The 16,680-nt window shown below is 42.7% G+C and overlaps 1 protein-coding gene across 1 annotated transcript in view; it reads right to left on the bottom strand.

The window, feature by feature from the left end:
- The window catches only part of RAB32 (RAB32, member RAS oncogene family), a 73,974-nt gene that overhangs the window by 5,493 nt on the left and 51,801 nt on the right, over nucleotides 1–16,680 (bottom strand). The window contains exon 2 of the mRNA XM_044291700.1: nucleotides 452–732. Within this exon, the coding sequence (XP_044147635.1) occupies nucleotides 452–732 (281 nt within the window). The remainder of the gene's footprint in view (nucleotides 1–451; nucleotides 733–16,680) is intronic.

The raw sequence follows: 16,680 nt of genomic DNA, 5'->3' as shown, positions 1-16,680 counted from the left end.
CACATGCAAAAGACGATCATTCTGGTACAACTGCCTATATCAAGCTATTGCTTCATAAATGAAAGTCTAATTTCCTAGAGGGTAATGAAGATTTATGGCTGAGTTCACGACTGCTAAATATTTACGTTGTTCTGCTCCGTTTGAGGAGCAGAACATTAAAAACAGAAGTTCCGGATAGGGCACATAACTGACCTGAACTGAGCTGAACACAATCCATTAACTACAATGGAGTCCATTTAGTTTCCGTTCAAGATCCAGTTTTTTTTTACGGAATCTGCAATGAATGCCCTGAATGGAACTTCCAACGCAGAGGTGAACTCGCCCTTCGCTATTCATGCGCGTAAAACTCTAGCCACCAATGACAAATTTAAAGTAAATAACCTCCTAGTGCTGTGCAAAGTATTAATCGAACAAATACAGTATTACATTTATAGATGATAAAATCACTTACCTTTGCAGAGGTTTCAAACCATGCAACAAAACCATTTTCTTTACAGAAGTGGTCCATCTGAGAGGGGCTCTGCATGCTGTTCTCCCTTTTTTGATCACATTTATTGCCAAGAAGAATAGCAGGTATGGGACCACCACCAGGAAGGTGAACTTTGCTATCCAGGTCAGATTTCCACTTAGTGATGGCTTCAAATGTGGAACCTCTTGTCACATCGAAAACCACAAACGCACCCACTGCCTCTTTGTAGTAGACTCTTGTCATGTTCCCAAACCTCTCTTGTCCTATAAACAAAAAAAATGACAGAAATGTTACTACTTCAAAGATTTGTACAATACTCCAGAAGTCTGCTCTCTGTGTCGCTTTGATGAAACATATGTACGTATATAGCTTTAGGAAGGAAAAATGTATTTCCCTAGAAATTGATTTACCCTTTATAACCCACTGGGATATTCTGGGGTTCAAATGCTGGTGGAGAAGAGTCCTGGACTTCTCCTGTTCAATTTTAATTTGCTATTCTTTACCGGGCAGATTGGTTTACTATGGCCGGGTTTGGTGCCCTAAACCCCAGCTGCATAGTAGCATGCTGGTGATGTAGTGGCCCCAAAACCAGGTGATATGTTACCTTTAACATAATGGATCAAGCTGGATTCCATACTTTCAGGAGCAAGGGTGACCTAATCTAAACTGCAATCTCTCTTTTTGGGGCTACAAACACAGGACAATAGTTGAAAATATATATATATATATATATATATATATATATATATATATATATATATGCGCCATCTTTAATATAAATAAAGCGGTGGAGGGAAAAAAACCCATTTAGACATCAAATACACATGAAGCAGTTCTAAACTTCAGTGTAAAATCACATCACAAAGGCCAGTGAAAGCCACTGAAAGTGTCAGTTAAAAGTTTGTTTTTTTTTGGAATTGTTTATCTAACTTGTAAAGAATCAATGTGAGGCTCACTACATATATAAAAGAGCTGCAAAAATCGCATTCCCACAGCCTACAGAAAAATTCATTTTTAGCCCTTGCTGTTTTTTTTTTATGAAACCACAGTATGTTTGATTTTGTTTGTATATGTCCCTTCTATAGTTCAAGGAACAATTGCTAGAGATTTTTTTTTATCCCCACAAAAAAATAAAACCATAACAATGATTGCAGTGGTCCTCTGCCCAGCCCTTCCAGCTTGGTATAACTGTATCCCCAACAGGCTAAATGTTACAATAAACAATATAAAAAGTACAGTTCTTACGATTAAAAAACTTCAAATAAAAAGAATCCTATCTATCCAAAGGACTGAAGTTTCTGCCTGCAGCGCCGGATAGTGGTCTATTTTTTGAGATTTCTGCATATCTATTTTACCTGGACCTCTGGGACAGGAACAGACCCAGGCAGCAGCACGGCATCTCCCTTATGCTGGTGGGGAAATATACCAGCTAAGGCTCATCTAGCTGTTGTGACTCCTCACAACAGGATCCGGTAAGCGAAATACGCACCATACATTTATTTTGTCTATAAGGCGGTACCGCACATGAGGCGCTGTGTTTTTTGTTTCCTTTCTTGTCTACGATTAAAAAAGGTTCAGTATCACTTTTAGCTCTTCTTTGTACTTTTTCCATATCCAAGGCATCCTTTCTATGAACTGGCTCCCAAAACTGAATGGTACCAATTCTTTGTAAAGTGATAATATTGAATCTCTGTCCCACGAGATTATACCTTGCTTATTACATGATAATATATGAACCAGTCCCTAGAGAAGGTCTAAAAATTATGAACAGGTGCATGGACATAACTCAATTGAGCTGTTGAAGTTTGGGAGTAATCCATCTGAACTGCAAAGCTTGCTCACATTTACATTATTCAAATTTAGATTGGTCCATATCTACTAGTGTTGACCGAATCGAAGTTAGCGAAGTAGAATTCGATCTGAATTTCTGAATCAATTTCTCCTGAGATGGCAGTAAAAAATAAAATAAAAAAATAAAATAAAACATACCTCATTGATTTGATTGAGGAGAGTCTGTTGCAGCCATCCTAACTGAAGAAAACGCGCACGCTCCTGTGCGCAGTCACCATCTTCACGCACGGAAACTGCCGTGTTTTATTCAATCAAGATGGCTGGGACAGCCTCTCCTCGATAATATGGATGAGGTGAATGTATATATCTTTTTGTATTTACCCTTGATAGGCGGAATAAAACAGATACTGTGATCAGCATTGAACAAAGCATCTGAGGGGTTAAATGACAGGGGTGGCACAATCGCCGTTCCCAGTCATTGAGCCCGATCTATACAATGGAATGGAATCCGTTATGAGGTCATTTATAATGAATCGAATTTCTTGTCTAAGTTCGAAGCAAATTTTTGAAAACTTTGCTCATCTCTAACATCTACAATACAGTCCGCTGATTTACTTGATTAACCGATGCACTTACAGTACTTGCAACGCCTACATCAGCTGCTGCTTTTGTATATACAACAAGGTGGAGGTGGATCGAAACGTTGCGTGTCTGGTGAAGAAAGTCTGCATTTATTTTACGCCTTGGAGGTGCCGTGGAATTTGTTTTCTGCTAATCATTTGAAGGGGGATCGCCTTCACAGCTACTGGCACTCCGTCCATACTTCACATACAGCTGTGCTGCTCAATTTCTATATATTTGTTTTACGTAGGGATATAGATAGAAAATGAGATTTTATATATATATATATATATATATATATATATATATATATATATATATATATATATATATATATATATATATATATATATATCAAATCACTATGTATGCATATGTTCTTATCTGGCTCTTATTATTTGTGTTGACTGTTACAGAAGGATCACATTTTGTGTTTAATTTCCAGCACAGTTAGACCACGCCCATTCCACTCCTAAGCCGACAGGGATTGATAAAATAAAGTTAAAAATGTATTTCAGTCAGCTGCAGGGGTGGGAGGGATGGTGACTTTCTTCCTGCAGATCACACTCGGACAGCACAGTGCTGCTGTCTGAGAGCAAGCTGTTCAAAAGGACATCCTTGTCTAAAAGCCGAACTGTCCGGCCTAAAAATGGACCTCTGGGCACCCTAGGGGCAGGCTGCTGTGGAGGTCACAGTTAAGGGGATGGTCCGGCATGGAGGTCAGTGTTAAGAGGCAGATTGCTGTAAAGGCCACTGTCAAGGGGGTGGTGAGCTGTGAAACTTGCTATTAAAGGGGAAGGCTGCTGCAAAGTTAAGGGGGAGGGCTGCTGTGGAGGTCCAATTTTAATGGACCTTCAGCAAATATTACATATTTATCAAAAGCTGCATGGCCAAAATACATATAAAAAAGATGCATAGATACTAACAAATTGAACATTAAGACTATGACAGAAAAGAATATATGATATGTGCGCATACTAGACACTGAAAATTGAAGAGGACAGATGGATCAAACAATAATGTGTGGAAACGTATACTTTTCTACAACTATTAACACATTTGGCTTTGCTAGGTGACAGGTTACTTTATCTACAGCAGATATGCGTCTGGAGCAAATTTAGAGATAACAAAATACACAATACTACGTAGAGTCTGTGTTGTTTCCCTGTACATCCCTGGATCTGGGCATATGTAATCACCCAACATTATTCATAAACCTACAATAGTCACATCACACCATGGCTGACAGTTTTACCAGCATCTCCCTTAAAGACAGTTTAATAAATTTAATTAAGCTTTGCATCTCAACCGACATAAAAATGGCAGCATATTACAAATCGTTAGTCAGCATTATATGAACTTTAAGTAATTGCAAACACACTTGAGGGGCTAATTTTGCTGCCTATTTGTAGGATTTTTCTCAGAACAGATCACATGTGTGGATAAGCTCAACTCTCAGTCATAGGATCAAATCCCTTACAAACCACGTGCAGGTCACAAGGTGCCTATATATTGAGAATATACAAGCTGCAATCAGTAGCATACCTAAATAATGCTTCACAATAAACCTAATTATTACTGTAGCCATGATATTCCTCTTTGGTTGATATGAGTTCTTGGCACATCCCACATCATAAAAGATGATTAAAAAAAATATATGTAGTCTGAAAATAAGGAAGATATTAAAATCAGAAGAAAGTAAATTAGAAATGGGCCCTGAGCGGCAGCGGCAAGAAATTTGATTCCCTGATGCCAGCCCATCCCCATTAGGCCTGATGCACACAACTGTATGTATTATGCAGTCCGCAAAAAACGGATATGCAAAAAATAAGGATGATGTTCGTGTGCACTCTATTTTGCGGAACGAAACAGTTGGCCCCTAATAGAACAGTACTATCCTTGTCCGTAATGCGGACAATAATAGGACAATCCTTTGCAAAGCATCCGGTTGCCATGGCAGCCTGTGGGTTGAGAAAGGGAGCCCCATCAGATGCAACAGTCCACCGCCATCACATGCAATGGGGGGGGGGGGGGCCAGAGTTAAAAGCAGGGGGCACAGAATGGCGCTGATAGGGCAGAGGGAATAGATTGGTGGCAAAGATCAGCTAATGCCCGATTTCAGGCTCTGATCTGCAGAGTGCATATAAGAGCAGGCCCGGCATTTTTACACTGCTGCGCTCCAATTGGTTAGTTTGCATACACTCCGATTGGTCCCTTGCCGGCATTACTGGACTCTGCACTGTCCCTGACATCAGCAGTGCAGGGGCAGAAGCTTTGCAGCGCTTGGATTAAAGCGCTGCGATGACATAGCTGTCTATACACGTGCTAGCTGCACAGGGCATGTGTATTTAGCACATATATAGCTGTATGGGGTTTAGAATGCCATTATTTTCCCTTATAACCATGTTAGAAGGTTAAATAATACAGTGAACTGACTTTAATGGGGCCTGCGTTGCTTGAAAAACGTGGAATATAGAACCTGCTGCGATTTTCACGCAATGCACAAGTGCTGCGTGAAAAACAACACTCGTGTACACAGCCCCATTGAAATGAATGGGTCAGGATTCAGTGCAGATGCAATGCGTTCACTTCACGCATTGCACCCGCGTGGAATACTCGTCCGTGTGAAAGGGGCCTAAGGGTTTTTTATGGGGACAAGTGATCGTTGTAGTGATTGCTTGTCCCCATACAGCGGAGGCGATTTTCACATGTGAATGCAGCCCTCCTCATCTCTGCTGAGAATCAGGCAATTATCAGGAATGTTAGGTTCGCTTCCAATAATTTGTTGATACAGCTGTGCGTAAAAAAACATAAAAAAATTAAAATCCTTTGAAGGGGTTCTCCGGGAAAGATTTAAAATAGACACCAGTAACCTGTCCTAGAATGTGAGCAGGACTGGTGGCCCCACTTGCAGAGTTGCCCAGGGGGTGGGGCATCACTACACAATACACTCTAGCACTTGCATATACTACATATTGGTGAGTTTTCCTTTCAGGCTGCTCAGTCATGATGGTATATTTAGGCAGGATAACATTATCACCATCTATTGTAGAGCAGAGTAGTAAGGCCTTGCCCCTTCATCAGCAATCAGTCCTGCTCATGTACTAGGACAGGTTTCTGTCCGCAATTTTAACCCCCTAACTGTTTTGCCCCTGTTCAGCTCCAGCAGTGGGAAAATTAGCTAACTAGAGGGGGAGGGCTGCTTTAGATGCTGCCATCTCCTGAATGGTAGCAGCCAGGAACATGCAACTGGTCTTATTTGAAAGCTGGAATTCCAAGCTTTCAGACAATATTAGCAATATGTTCAGTACAGGGGAAGATATCACTGTTAGAAATCAGCATACTGTGAATACAGCTGAAAGTGCAAGTAAAAACAGGTTTTACCCGCGATTATTCCCGACTCTTCATATGCACAGTCATCGGGTGGTTGCTGGCACCTTTTACACAGGCCAATTATCAGGAATGATGGTCACATAAACACTCATCCCAGATAATCTGCCCGAATATCAGTCCATGTACAAGGACCTATAGGTACTGTACACTGCCATATATTACCTCCATGTCGTGTTGTACTATGGAGGACACAAAAAAAAAAAAAAAAACTTCCGTAGGTCTCAGCATGAAATCAAAGTTGAGCTTCATACATGTCCAAATGCACCATATTTCGTCTTGGAAGAACTTGGAGGCTGTAAGAAGCGATAATAGGTGTGTGTGTGTGTGTGTGTGTGTGTGTGTGTGTGCACAAGGTCTTTCCATGTAAAAGCTACACATTTTAATATTTTTTCCATGTTGAAGAAAAGAAAAGTGGCAAATCTAGGGTGCAATAAAAACAAAACAAAAAAAAACTAGTAGTGTGAATGAGTGCAAAGCATAAATAGGAGTTCCTCAACTGGTAATATGCAGTCACCTGTAAAATCAATTCATCCTTCAATTTACAGAATTCATAGTTTCCTTCACTGCCTTTTCTATCAGAAAGTTCAAATTTTCATTATTTAATGCTGTGTGAATGTTTGAGAGAGAAGGCAGCAACATGACACCACCCTGGGAGATGCAGTATTATCTACAGCTACATAGTTTACAGGAAGACCGGATTATTTGCAAGATGCCACTATATTACACCAATGCAAGTCTCCTAAAAATGCAAAAAGCTAGTATGTAGAGACCTATGGCAACTCCTACTCCCCTTCCTCCACCCACACTTTAAATCCTGGTCAAATCGCCAGAATAGACATTTGGGACATTTATGGAAAGATATATTCTGTGTAATTGAAAGAAATACTCTCAGAAAGCAGAGGCAGATGAGAATTCTGGCCATCAAGGTGGCAAAACAGGCCCCAGACATAGTGTCTACATTGGCAGCCATGGTTTAGGCCTCCCTAACACACCTTTAGGAGTCATATGCTAATGGAGGTGGAACAATGAGTGTCTGATGTTGAACACATTTTAACCAGAACTACCTGATAGATACAAGATCGCTTAAAAAATACATATTACTTACTGGTGGGGCGTATTGAGAAATTAGGACAGATCCTAGACGAACAAACTACGGCGGACACACCCAAGGCACTGGGCCTCCAAAAGACCAGAAGGCTAAAAAGGAGGATATAGGATCGGACCAAGTGAAATATCTTTATTACAACAAAGAGGATATCGTACAGTTGAGGCAGCCAGGAGACGCAGAGCCTTTTTGAAGATATGCTCCACGCTATACTGTTGGCACTCAATGTAGCTCCGGGTGAGCACTAAAGCCTCCTCAAACCAGCTGAACAGGTGAATTGGTGAACCTCCCACTTTCGCGTCATGGCAGGTTTCATCTACTCAAAATGATGAGTGTGCAGAGGCTGCTGTATCCAGTGCAAAGAATATTTTAATGGTCCTAACCCTTTAGGGGGAATTTATCATTAGGGGAAAATTTGAAGTCAGTTTTGCTTGAGCCTGCGTTGTACTTTATGCCACAATTTTCAAATGTCTCATGTTACTTGATAAACTTATCTTATCCTTAAACCTAACACTTTTGTCTAGAGAAGCTACTCCAGTTTTCCTACTCCGCCCTCCTCCTAGAGTGAAATTGCGATTTTGGAAGAAAAGTTGTCACAATGATAAATTTGCTAACCACACCCACCCTGGAGTGAGTGGTGTAAAAATGCATAAAGTCGCTAAAATTTGTGCAAGCGAGTGCCCAAAAAGTTGCAAAATTTTGCACAATCACTTACATTTTGCACAAATGAGTGAAAAACATTGCAAAACCTCTATTTTTGTGACTTTTTGACGCCAGAATTCTGGAGTTCGGTATGGGCCTTAATGTATAAAACTGAAACTAGGGAGCAGTTAATATCCACATATGCTCTTACTCCTAGCCAGAATATCAAATTTTCCCAGATCAAGCACTCCATTTTGGGGCTACTGGTTATTGTCAAGAGGCAGAGGTAAAGAAGTTATAAAATAATTTTCTATCTGGAAAAACTTGTTTGAAAATGTCCTCCTATCAGAGGTACCATCCCCCCTAGATCCCACGCACTCTCTCTTTTGCTATTTGGGGAAAGGGGAAGGTATGAATACAGTAAGGAGGGTGAGGGATCTGCCCCTTTTATTCCTCTCTGTTGGCTAGCATAAATGTGTTAGACAACAGTGGCTACAGAAATCCGTTCAGATGACGCAAATGGTGATCAAGCAGTTGAAGAGACTTCTCCACACTGAATGGTTGGAGACAGAGGGGGGGGGGGGGGGGGGGGAGGAGAAAATAATGTCTCGTTTGTTAACAAAATGGAGGGTACTCATTCTCTCCTATTGTTCAGATGAAGAAACCCAACTAATAGCTCCTTTTACATTTGAGTGGTATAGGTATTGGGATTTTTAAAGGGGACCTTGGATTGTCTGGGGAGGGGTGGCTTTGCTTAAATCCCAGTGACAGCTGAACGGTCGATTGCGGGGAATAGTAGTCTAATACTTTCGTAGAGGTTGATGGGTTCAGTCGCTTACTCGTTCACTATAGGCTGCTCTATAAATACATTTAGATAGATAGATAGATAAAGGGTGGCCCACGAAAAAGTAGCCTGCTTCCAAGATCTACAAATAAAACTGCCAAATAGTAAATTTGTCTTAGTTGTCCATAGAAACCAATAAGAGCTCAGCTTTCATTTTTTTTTTTACAGACCAGAAAATTGGCGTTTGGTGCACAGTGTCAGGAACACCAACAGTGTCCCATTTTTCTTCAAATGAACTGAATACTGCAATTTATCTGGACATCTTTGAACAGTTTAACAACCAACTTACACCAGAAGAAAAAAACGTCCTGCTTTTTCCAACAAGACAGGGCAACATGCCGCACCTCAAAGAACTCACCGACACGGGTTCATGAACAGTTTACGGAGGAGCGAACAGTGATAAAAAAAAAAATTATACAAAAAAACAACACTAATTGTAGGTCAAGAACACAGCCTTATAAAACGACAGATTTACAACAAGGAAAACGGCTACAACAAAAACGCTCAACACATCTTTGCTTCATTAAAGGGGTTATCCGGGACTGGGGACATTGGTGTAATAGTACTAGAGTGACATACATATAACATACCGTCAATGCATGTCCTACCTTTGCCACATATTTCTAAAGCCCCGTTTTCATATAGGAAATTCTTGGTCAAAAGTGACTGTTTTCTTCTTTTTTTTTTTTTAAAGTAAAAAACAGCCTTTATTATTCCATCAGTATAAAATCCAAGAAGCCGCCAGGTCTACGCGTTTCAGGTCTCGCCCGGACCCTTACTCATGACATAATGGTAACACATTCCACAGTAGGGTTGTCTCGGGTATCGAAATTTCAATACCCAATCGATACTTTTATACGAGTATCGATTCAGTACCAGGATTTTCATTTTTTTCGATACTAGGCTGAGCAGCCCAGTATCTTCTTTTATGAGATAACATGGCGCTCGGCGCGCGCGCTATTGTTCTGTGGCCAGAGTCAGTGGAGAAGGAGTCCCTCCATGCTATGACACGGCCGCCGCTGAGCCCAATGAAATGAGCGGGCTCTGAAGCTGCCCGCACCGCTGCCACCAATGAATGTGTGGCTGATTAAAGCAGGAGGAGGGACGGGGAGGGAATAAACCGCTGCGCCGTCCGAGTCTTGTGTTCTCCCCGGCCCACAATAAAGGCAAGCAGCAAGATTTGGGGTTAACGTGACTCATTAACCCCAATCTTGCCACTACCATGTTTTAAACATGATGGGGTCACTTATTTTTTATGTCAGGCTGGGCACACGCTTTTGGACTGGACCCCATGTGCCTCACATTAATAGTAAGGGACCCCCAAAGTACCAGGTCACATAATGGGCAACATGGGGTTAATGTGAGTTACAGAATACAGGCCACTTTCACACTTGCGGTAGCCTTTTCCCGGCAGGGGGAACAGCCTGCGGGATCCGTGCCAACGCTAGCCCACCCCAAAAGTGACTGACTGTTTTCTTATACTCACTCAGTGACGTACCTGGTCTCTGGCAGGCGAGCTGAAGCCTCTTTCCGGCTGCTCAGGGAGCCCGGTGACGTCACCGTCACTGATGGGCGGGCTTTAGCGCTGCTCTAGCCATTAAAACTGCTAGGGCAGCGCCAAAGCCTGCCCATCAGAGCTGGTGACGTCACCGAACACACTGCCCGGCGGAAGCCTCAGCCCGGCACAGTGTTTTTGCAAACAAAACGTGATTTAGCGCAGGGCAAAAACGAGAGCATCGAATTATGAACTGCCGATGCTCAAGTCAGGGGGGCTGCCTGGATGAAAAATGGAGGTTTGTCCGGGTTCAGCTCTGAACCCGGACAACCCCTTTAAATCATTATAGAAATATTAGAAAAATCTATTCTGAGCATTAGTCTGAAGTCAAGGAATACATCTTAATCCATTTGCTTATGACTGCTAACAACGTTAGGGGTTAAGATGGGTCATGATGCAACATAATTTCAAGGACAATCCTTTGAGAATGCTTGCCTACATTAGTTTCAATGATCAGGGTGTAATCTGCATAGTAACACATGCGATGATGCAAGGGGCTCACATCTGTGTTGGAGGATCCATCAGGAGCCTCAGTCTCAGATTCTGTTAAACAGCCAGGATTATAATTAAATGGGGACTGTCAGGAGTCATCGTTTTCCATTTAGTGCAGGCATTTACGTAATTTAGGACGGAACAGAACAGGAATCAATAGCAGAGACGTGAACAGAGTCAAAAGACTCAAATGAAATGCTTCAGAAAACCCTGCTCTATAGAAAAGAGGAGGAAAGTCTACATTCTGCTTGTGAGATAAATGATGCAAAAAAATAACTGCTCATACAACAGTGTTAAGGGGTTTTCCAGGATTTTAATATTGATAGGACATCAATAACAGATTGGTGGAAAAATCCCAGAAAATCCCTTTAAGGCACATGCCCAAAGAACAAATTGCTGTGGAAAAATCCATGCCCAAACCGTGCATTGCAGAAAGTGAAGTCTGAAGTAAAATCTGCAGGACAACTTCTGCCTTAGCTTTTTGCCCATAGCTTGTTGCTGAGATTTGTAAATTCAATACTGCCACTGTAAATGATGTGGACTTTCCATCTGCAATTCCACAGCATCTCGATCTTATGGGAATATGTCCTAAGTGTCATACAACATTGACCTTATATTTATTACTTTGACAGAGGTCTCTGACTCAAACCTAATATTTCTCTATAGTCCCTCCCTGCTTCCCTATCCCATTTGGACAATGCCTTCTAAGGCTAGCGCTACAGATATACATATCTCACACTAAACAAAAACAAAAATCTCAGTAATTGCGGTCCATGGGAATGCACCAAATCCCTATGATGTTCACTAACCCAACAGGGGAAATGGATCGGGGTGCCCTAGTTGCTTGAACAAAAGCCTGATAAAAGACTCTTAAATGTCACTGGGGCACCATTTCTACTGTTATATACACGCATACATAGACTCATACATACACACTGCAACATCAAGAAGGACAAGCCATAAGGTTATGCAAATCGAGGAAGTAGCAAGAGTAGTTAAGATAAGGGATCAACCGATTATCGGCCGATATTCAGGATTTTGAACGTTATCTGTATCTGCATCTATTTTGCAGATATACCGATAATGTATGGGGAACAAGGATTGCGCTGCTGTCAGGGCTATCTGTGTTCCCTCAGCAACACAGGGGAGAAGTAAGTAGCATCTCCCTCCCCCTGTGCTGCTGCTGCCACCAATGAGAGGAGGGAGAACAAGAGGAGGGGAGGGGCTGTGGCCACTGCGCCACCAATGAAGATAACTCATTAATTCATATACAGAAGGCGGGAGCTGGCTGCAGAATCACATAGCCGGCTCCCGACCTCTATGACAAGTAGCTGCGATCTGGGGTAGTTAACCCCTCAGGTGCCGCACCTGAGGGGTTAACTGCCACGGATTGCAGCTACCGCTCAGAGGTCGGGAGCCGGCTATGTGATTCTGCAGCCAGCTCCCGCCTCCTGTATATGAATTAATGAGAGTTCTCTTCATTGGTGGCGCAGTGTGCCCCCCCACCCAAGCCCCCCAGTATTAATCATTGGTGGCAGTGGCCACAGGGTCCCCTCCTCCTCAGTGCCAGTTCCGATCGGAGCCCCAGTGTAATCCTGGGGCTCCGATCGGTTACCATGGCAGCCAGGACTCTACTGAAGCCCTGGCTGCCATAGTTAGCTCCCTTGCTGTTGTGTGCACAAAGCACAGAGCAGCAGGGACAGTGTGAGCTCCTATTCACCCTAATAGAGATCTATCAGGGTGAATAGGACAAGGGTTCTTGTCCCTAAGGGGGCTAAAAGTTAGAAAAAAAAAAAAAAAAAAAAAACACACAACAACACACACCACCAAAATATCAAGTATAAATGAAAAAGAAAGATTTACAAAAAAAAAAAAAAATAATAATATATACGTTAACAATAAACATTCATTTTCAGCAGATTTGTGTAGGATTTTTTTCCTTTCAAAAATGAAAACTCACAGAATATCAGTATAAATTATCGGCTATTGGCCTGAAAGTTCACAGATTATCGGTATCTGCTCTAAAAAAAAAATCTAGATTAGTCGATCCCTAGTTAAGATCTGCAAATTTCCATGCAACTAGCTAGAATCTGTGGTATGTGGGAGAGGCATAAAACCAGACAAAGCAACATTTTTTGGACACCTGAAACAAAAAAAAACAAAAAAAGGATTAAGTAACATGGGATAATTGTGTGATGCCTCCTGTTCGTCGACATGCCAGTATAACCGCTTGTTGCAAAATAAGATTGACAGAATCCGTGATCCGAGAGACCTTGGTTCATCACTCCAGTAGATCACATCCCAAGCCTAAGGCAGCAAACAGTATCTACACAAACCATTAGAAAAGGTTTGCACGACACTGGGCTATGAGCCAGATATCCAGCTACAGGTGTTTAATTGACCTCACAGGACTGCTTTCAAAGTCTACCATGGTGCAAAGCAAGATGGCAATTGAGGATGAAATGAAGGTCTGTCCTTTTCAATGAGGAGTCCCGCTTCTGTCTTGGACGCAACGATAGCTGGAGATTAGTCTAGAAACCACATGGGTAAAACGATGAGGAGGCCTCACAAGGGAATGTCACATGTTTTAAATATTTTGTTTCCTTTTTTTTGGTCATTTGCATATCATTAACATGTCTATCGATTCTGTGATTTCCATAATTTCACAACTTTTCCTTTTGGTGTTGCAATTTAAATGTTGTGGAAAAGAAGCTGGAAGTAATTTTATGTGGTAAGGGCAGGAACTTCTGGGTCTTGCATATGGTGGCCACTCAGATCAACCTTAAAAGCTGGACACTACAAACCTGCCCCCTGCTCTGCTATGCCATGTCCCAACTCTATTAGACCATGCCCCCGCAGCTGATGGAGATTGAAAAAAAATGAAATGCAGAACTTCAGGTCAGCTGCAGGGGATGCGAGGAAGGGTGTCATACAACACAGTGCAGCTGTTAAAAAGGACATCCCTGCATCCGTGCAGGCCATGCGCCAGACGGAGGACAGGGGGTCAGAAAGCCGGACTGTCCAGCCTGAAACCGGCCTCTAGCCACTATTGTCTTGCATAGCACATACAAGTACCAGAAAAGTAAAAGGAATACGCAGCTCACCTGGTCCTGCCCTGGATCTGAGTTTGATGTATTGTATGTTGAGTCTTGTTTCAACTTACAATGGCCCAGAAAAGACCATTGCATGTTGAAAATATTGTATTCTGAGGCCATTGTATCTTGAGGGATCAATTGTATATTTATACATATATATCTAGTACTGGGAACCAACAACCATCTGCAATGCAGAGAACTAAACGACTGTTGACATGAGTCAATATGTGCCATCGGAAATTCCTGTTTAAATCTGTGGATGTTTCGTCATTAAAGGGTTTTCCCCAAAGTAAAATACTGATTGTCTATCCAGAACTGGGACTGAGCTGAACCATCTGGCGCAGCGACCTGCAGAGGTCGCAACAACGCCTGTACAAGCATCTATGACGCTTGTTCAGGCCATTTTACCCCCGCCTTAAACTTTTCCCCCACATTCATCAGCGTAGTGAGCGCTGTGAATGGCACAGGCAGCGCAGCGAGGAGCTTTGTTATTGGTTGGTTATTGGCGTGCCAGAGCGATACAGGTCAGGTCAGACAAGGGAAACCGGCGGGAGTCGGAAGGAGGAGGGGCCGGCTTCCGGGGGTGGCTATAGTAAGGAGAGCGGGGTGCGCTGCTCAAGGACCCTGGCAAACATGACAGTGCCACTGGAGAACTAAGGAGCCATGGACTCATGTGACTGGTCCCCAGTCTGGGAGAAGAGCTGCCGCCGGTCCTGTGTCCCCCCCAGGTGAAGCGGGCTGGGGGGTGGGAGAGTTGCGACAGTGAAAAGCTCTGCCTGTCAGTCTTCAAGTGAGTGCTTTTACCCCTCCCCAAATCATGGTTACGTTCAGTCTCCCAGTTTTCTGCTCTCTCCTCCTCCTGTCACTCCACTAGTAACCCTGTCCCCCCCCCCACCTCCTGTCACTCCACTAGTGACTCTGCTCCCCCCCTCCTCCTGTCACCCCACTAGTAACCCTGCTCCCCCCTCCCCCTGTCACCCCACTAGTAACCCTGCTCCCCCCTCCCCCTGTCACCCCACTAGTAACACTGCTCCTCCCCACTAGTGACCCTGCAGACCACAGGGGAGAAGCTGAACAGACTCTGCCGACTATGATGGGATCTATTAATTTTTCGTTCGGGATCCTGTCTTTTTACCAGACAAAAGTGCTGCATATAAGGCTTTTTTGTCTGGTCTTTCAACAGAATCTGCAACAGAGGCTCCAAACGCAGATGTGAGTGAGTGCAGGCCTATGTATTATGTATTTTTTATTTTATTAGCACAACTTTCATACTCCTCCTCGGGTAAAAATACTCCTCAAAAATGGTCAGAGGAGTATTTTCACTCTTCTGGAAAAAATGTAGCACGACCTCTGGCGACCTGTGTGGATGGGCTCATGTGCCATTATGCAATGCTAAAAAGTTATAGCCAGTAGACCCCAATAAATTAGGTTTTCCCAGTATGTTTTCCCACAGGAAATATTGCTACACTGCTTACATAAGCCATCACTTCCTTATCCTCGAGATTCAACTGCAAGTTCCACTCTCAGGCTTGTCTACAGCGATCCTCTTAGGCTAGCTGCACACTAGCATCAGAGATCCGGCAGGCTCTGCACTCCAGCATTGCCGGAGGTTTGTAAGGCTTCGTCTGGCCCTATTCACTATAATGTGGACCAGCGGAGACCAGGTCGCATTCTGGCAAATATGAGGGAGTGCATCAGTCCTTCACACTTTCTTCCTTTTTGATACATTTTAGCTGCATACAGCTCTCTGCACAGTGTGTAAGTACCGTAGAAGTGGGTCCTTCATTTTTGGAATCTGTAGAGCTCAGAGTTCCAGTATGTCTATCGATTAGAATGGTGCAGAAGATCCTAAAGAGATATGCGATACCATTATGAAGTAGGGATACACCTTTTAATGGACATTTTAATGTGCGTCACCCAGGCTGACTTCTCAGGAGTAACCACTATTTATTAAAAGGAAGATTTATCTACCTCCAGCTCAGCAATGAGCTCTACCCACACGAATTCAGTAGAAAGATCCTTCAAATAAGTCTCCACGTCTTTGTTTCTATTTATACATGCTCATATGACCCTGCTGGTCCTTCATTATTCACATTACATAAAAGAAAATCTCAATATTATTTAAGGGTACTTTCACACTAGCGTTTTTCCTGAATTCAGCAGGGTCCAGCAAAAACACTTCATTTACAGATAATACAAACGCCTGCATCCGTTTTAACGGATCCGGTTGTATTATCTTTAACATTTATTTAACATTGCCAAAATGGATCCGTTTTGAACTCCACTGAAAGTCAATGGAGGACGGATCCATTTTCTGTCGTGACAGATTCGTTTTTTGCTCTGCATCCCAGTACGGAAAGAATAAATGCATGCTGCGGTTTTCTCTCCGTTCTGTGAACGGAATGCATTTTGGAGCATTCCGTTCCCTTCAGTTTTGTCGCCATTGACAATGAATGGGGACAAAACTGAAATCTTTTTTTCTGATACTGAGCCCCTATGACAGAACTCAATACCAGAAAACTTTAACGCTAGTGTGAAACTAGCCTAAGGCAAACAGGTCTTTGGAAACATTCATTGTATGCAGTGACCCGGCAGAGGAAGGATGTTCAGCCATTTATTCACAAGTCACAAGATGTGCAACACAATGTTAATCTGGCTGCAGTGGAATGTATG

This window comes from Bufo gargarizans, chromosome 4, assembly GCF_014858855.1.
Source record: "Bufo gargarizans isolate SCDJY-AF-19 chromosome 4, ASM1485885v1, whole genome shotgun sequence".
In the NCBI taxonomy this organism is placed as follows: Eukaryota; Metazoa; Chordata; class Amphibia; order Anura; family Bufonidae; genus Bufo; species Bufo gargarizans.
Note: the sequence above shows the minus strand (reverse complement) of the source record. Positions and strands in the feature narration are given on the sequence as shown.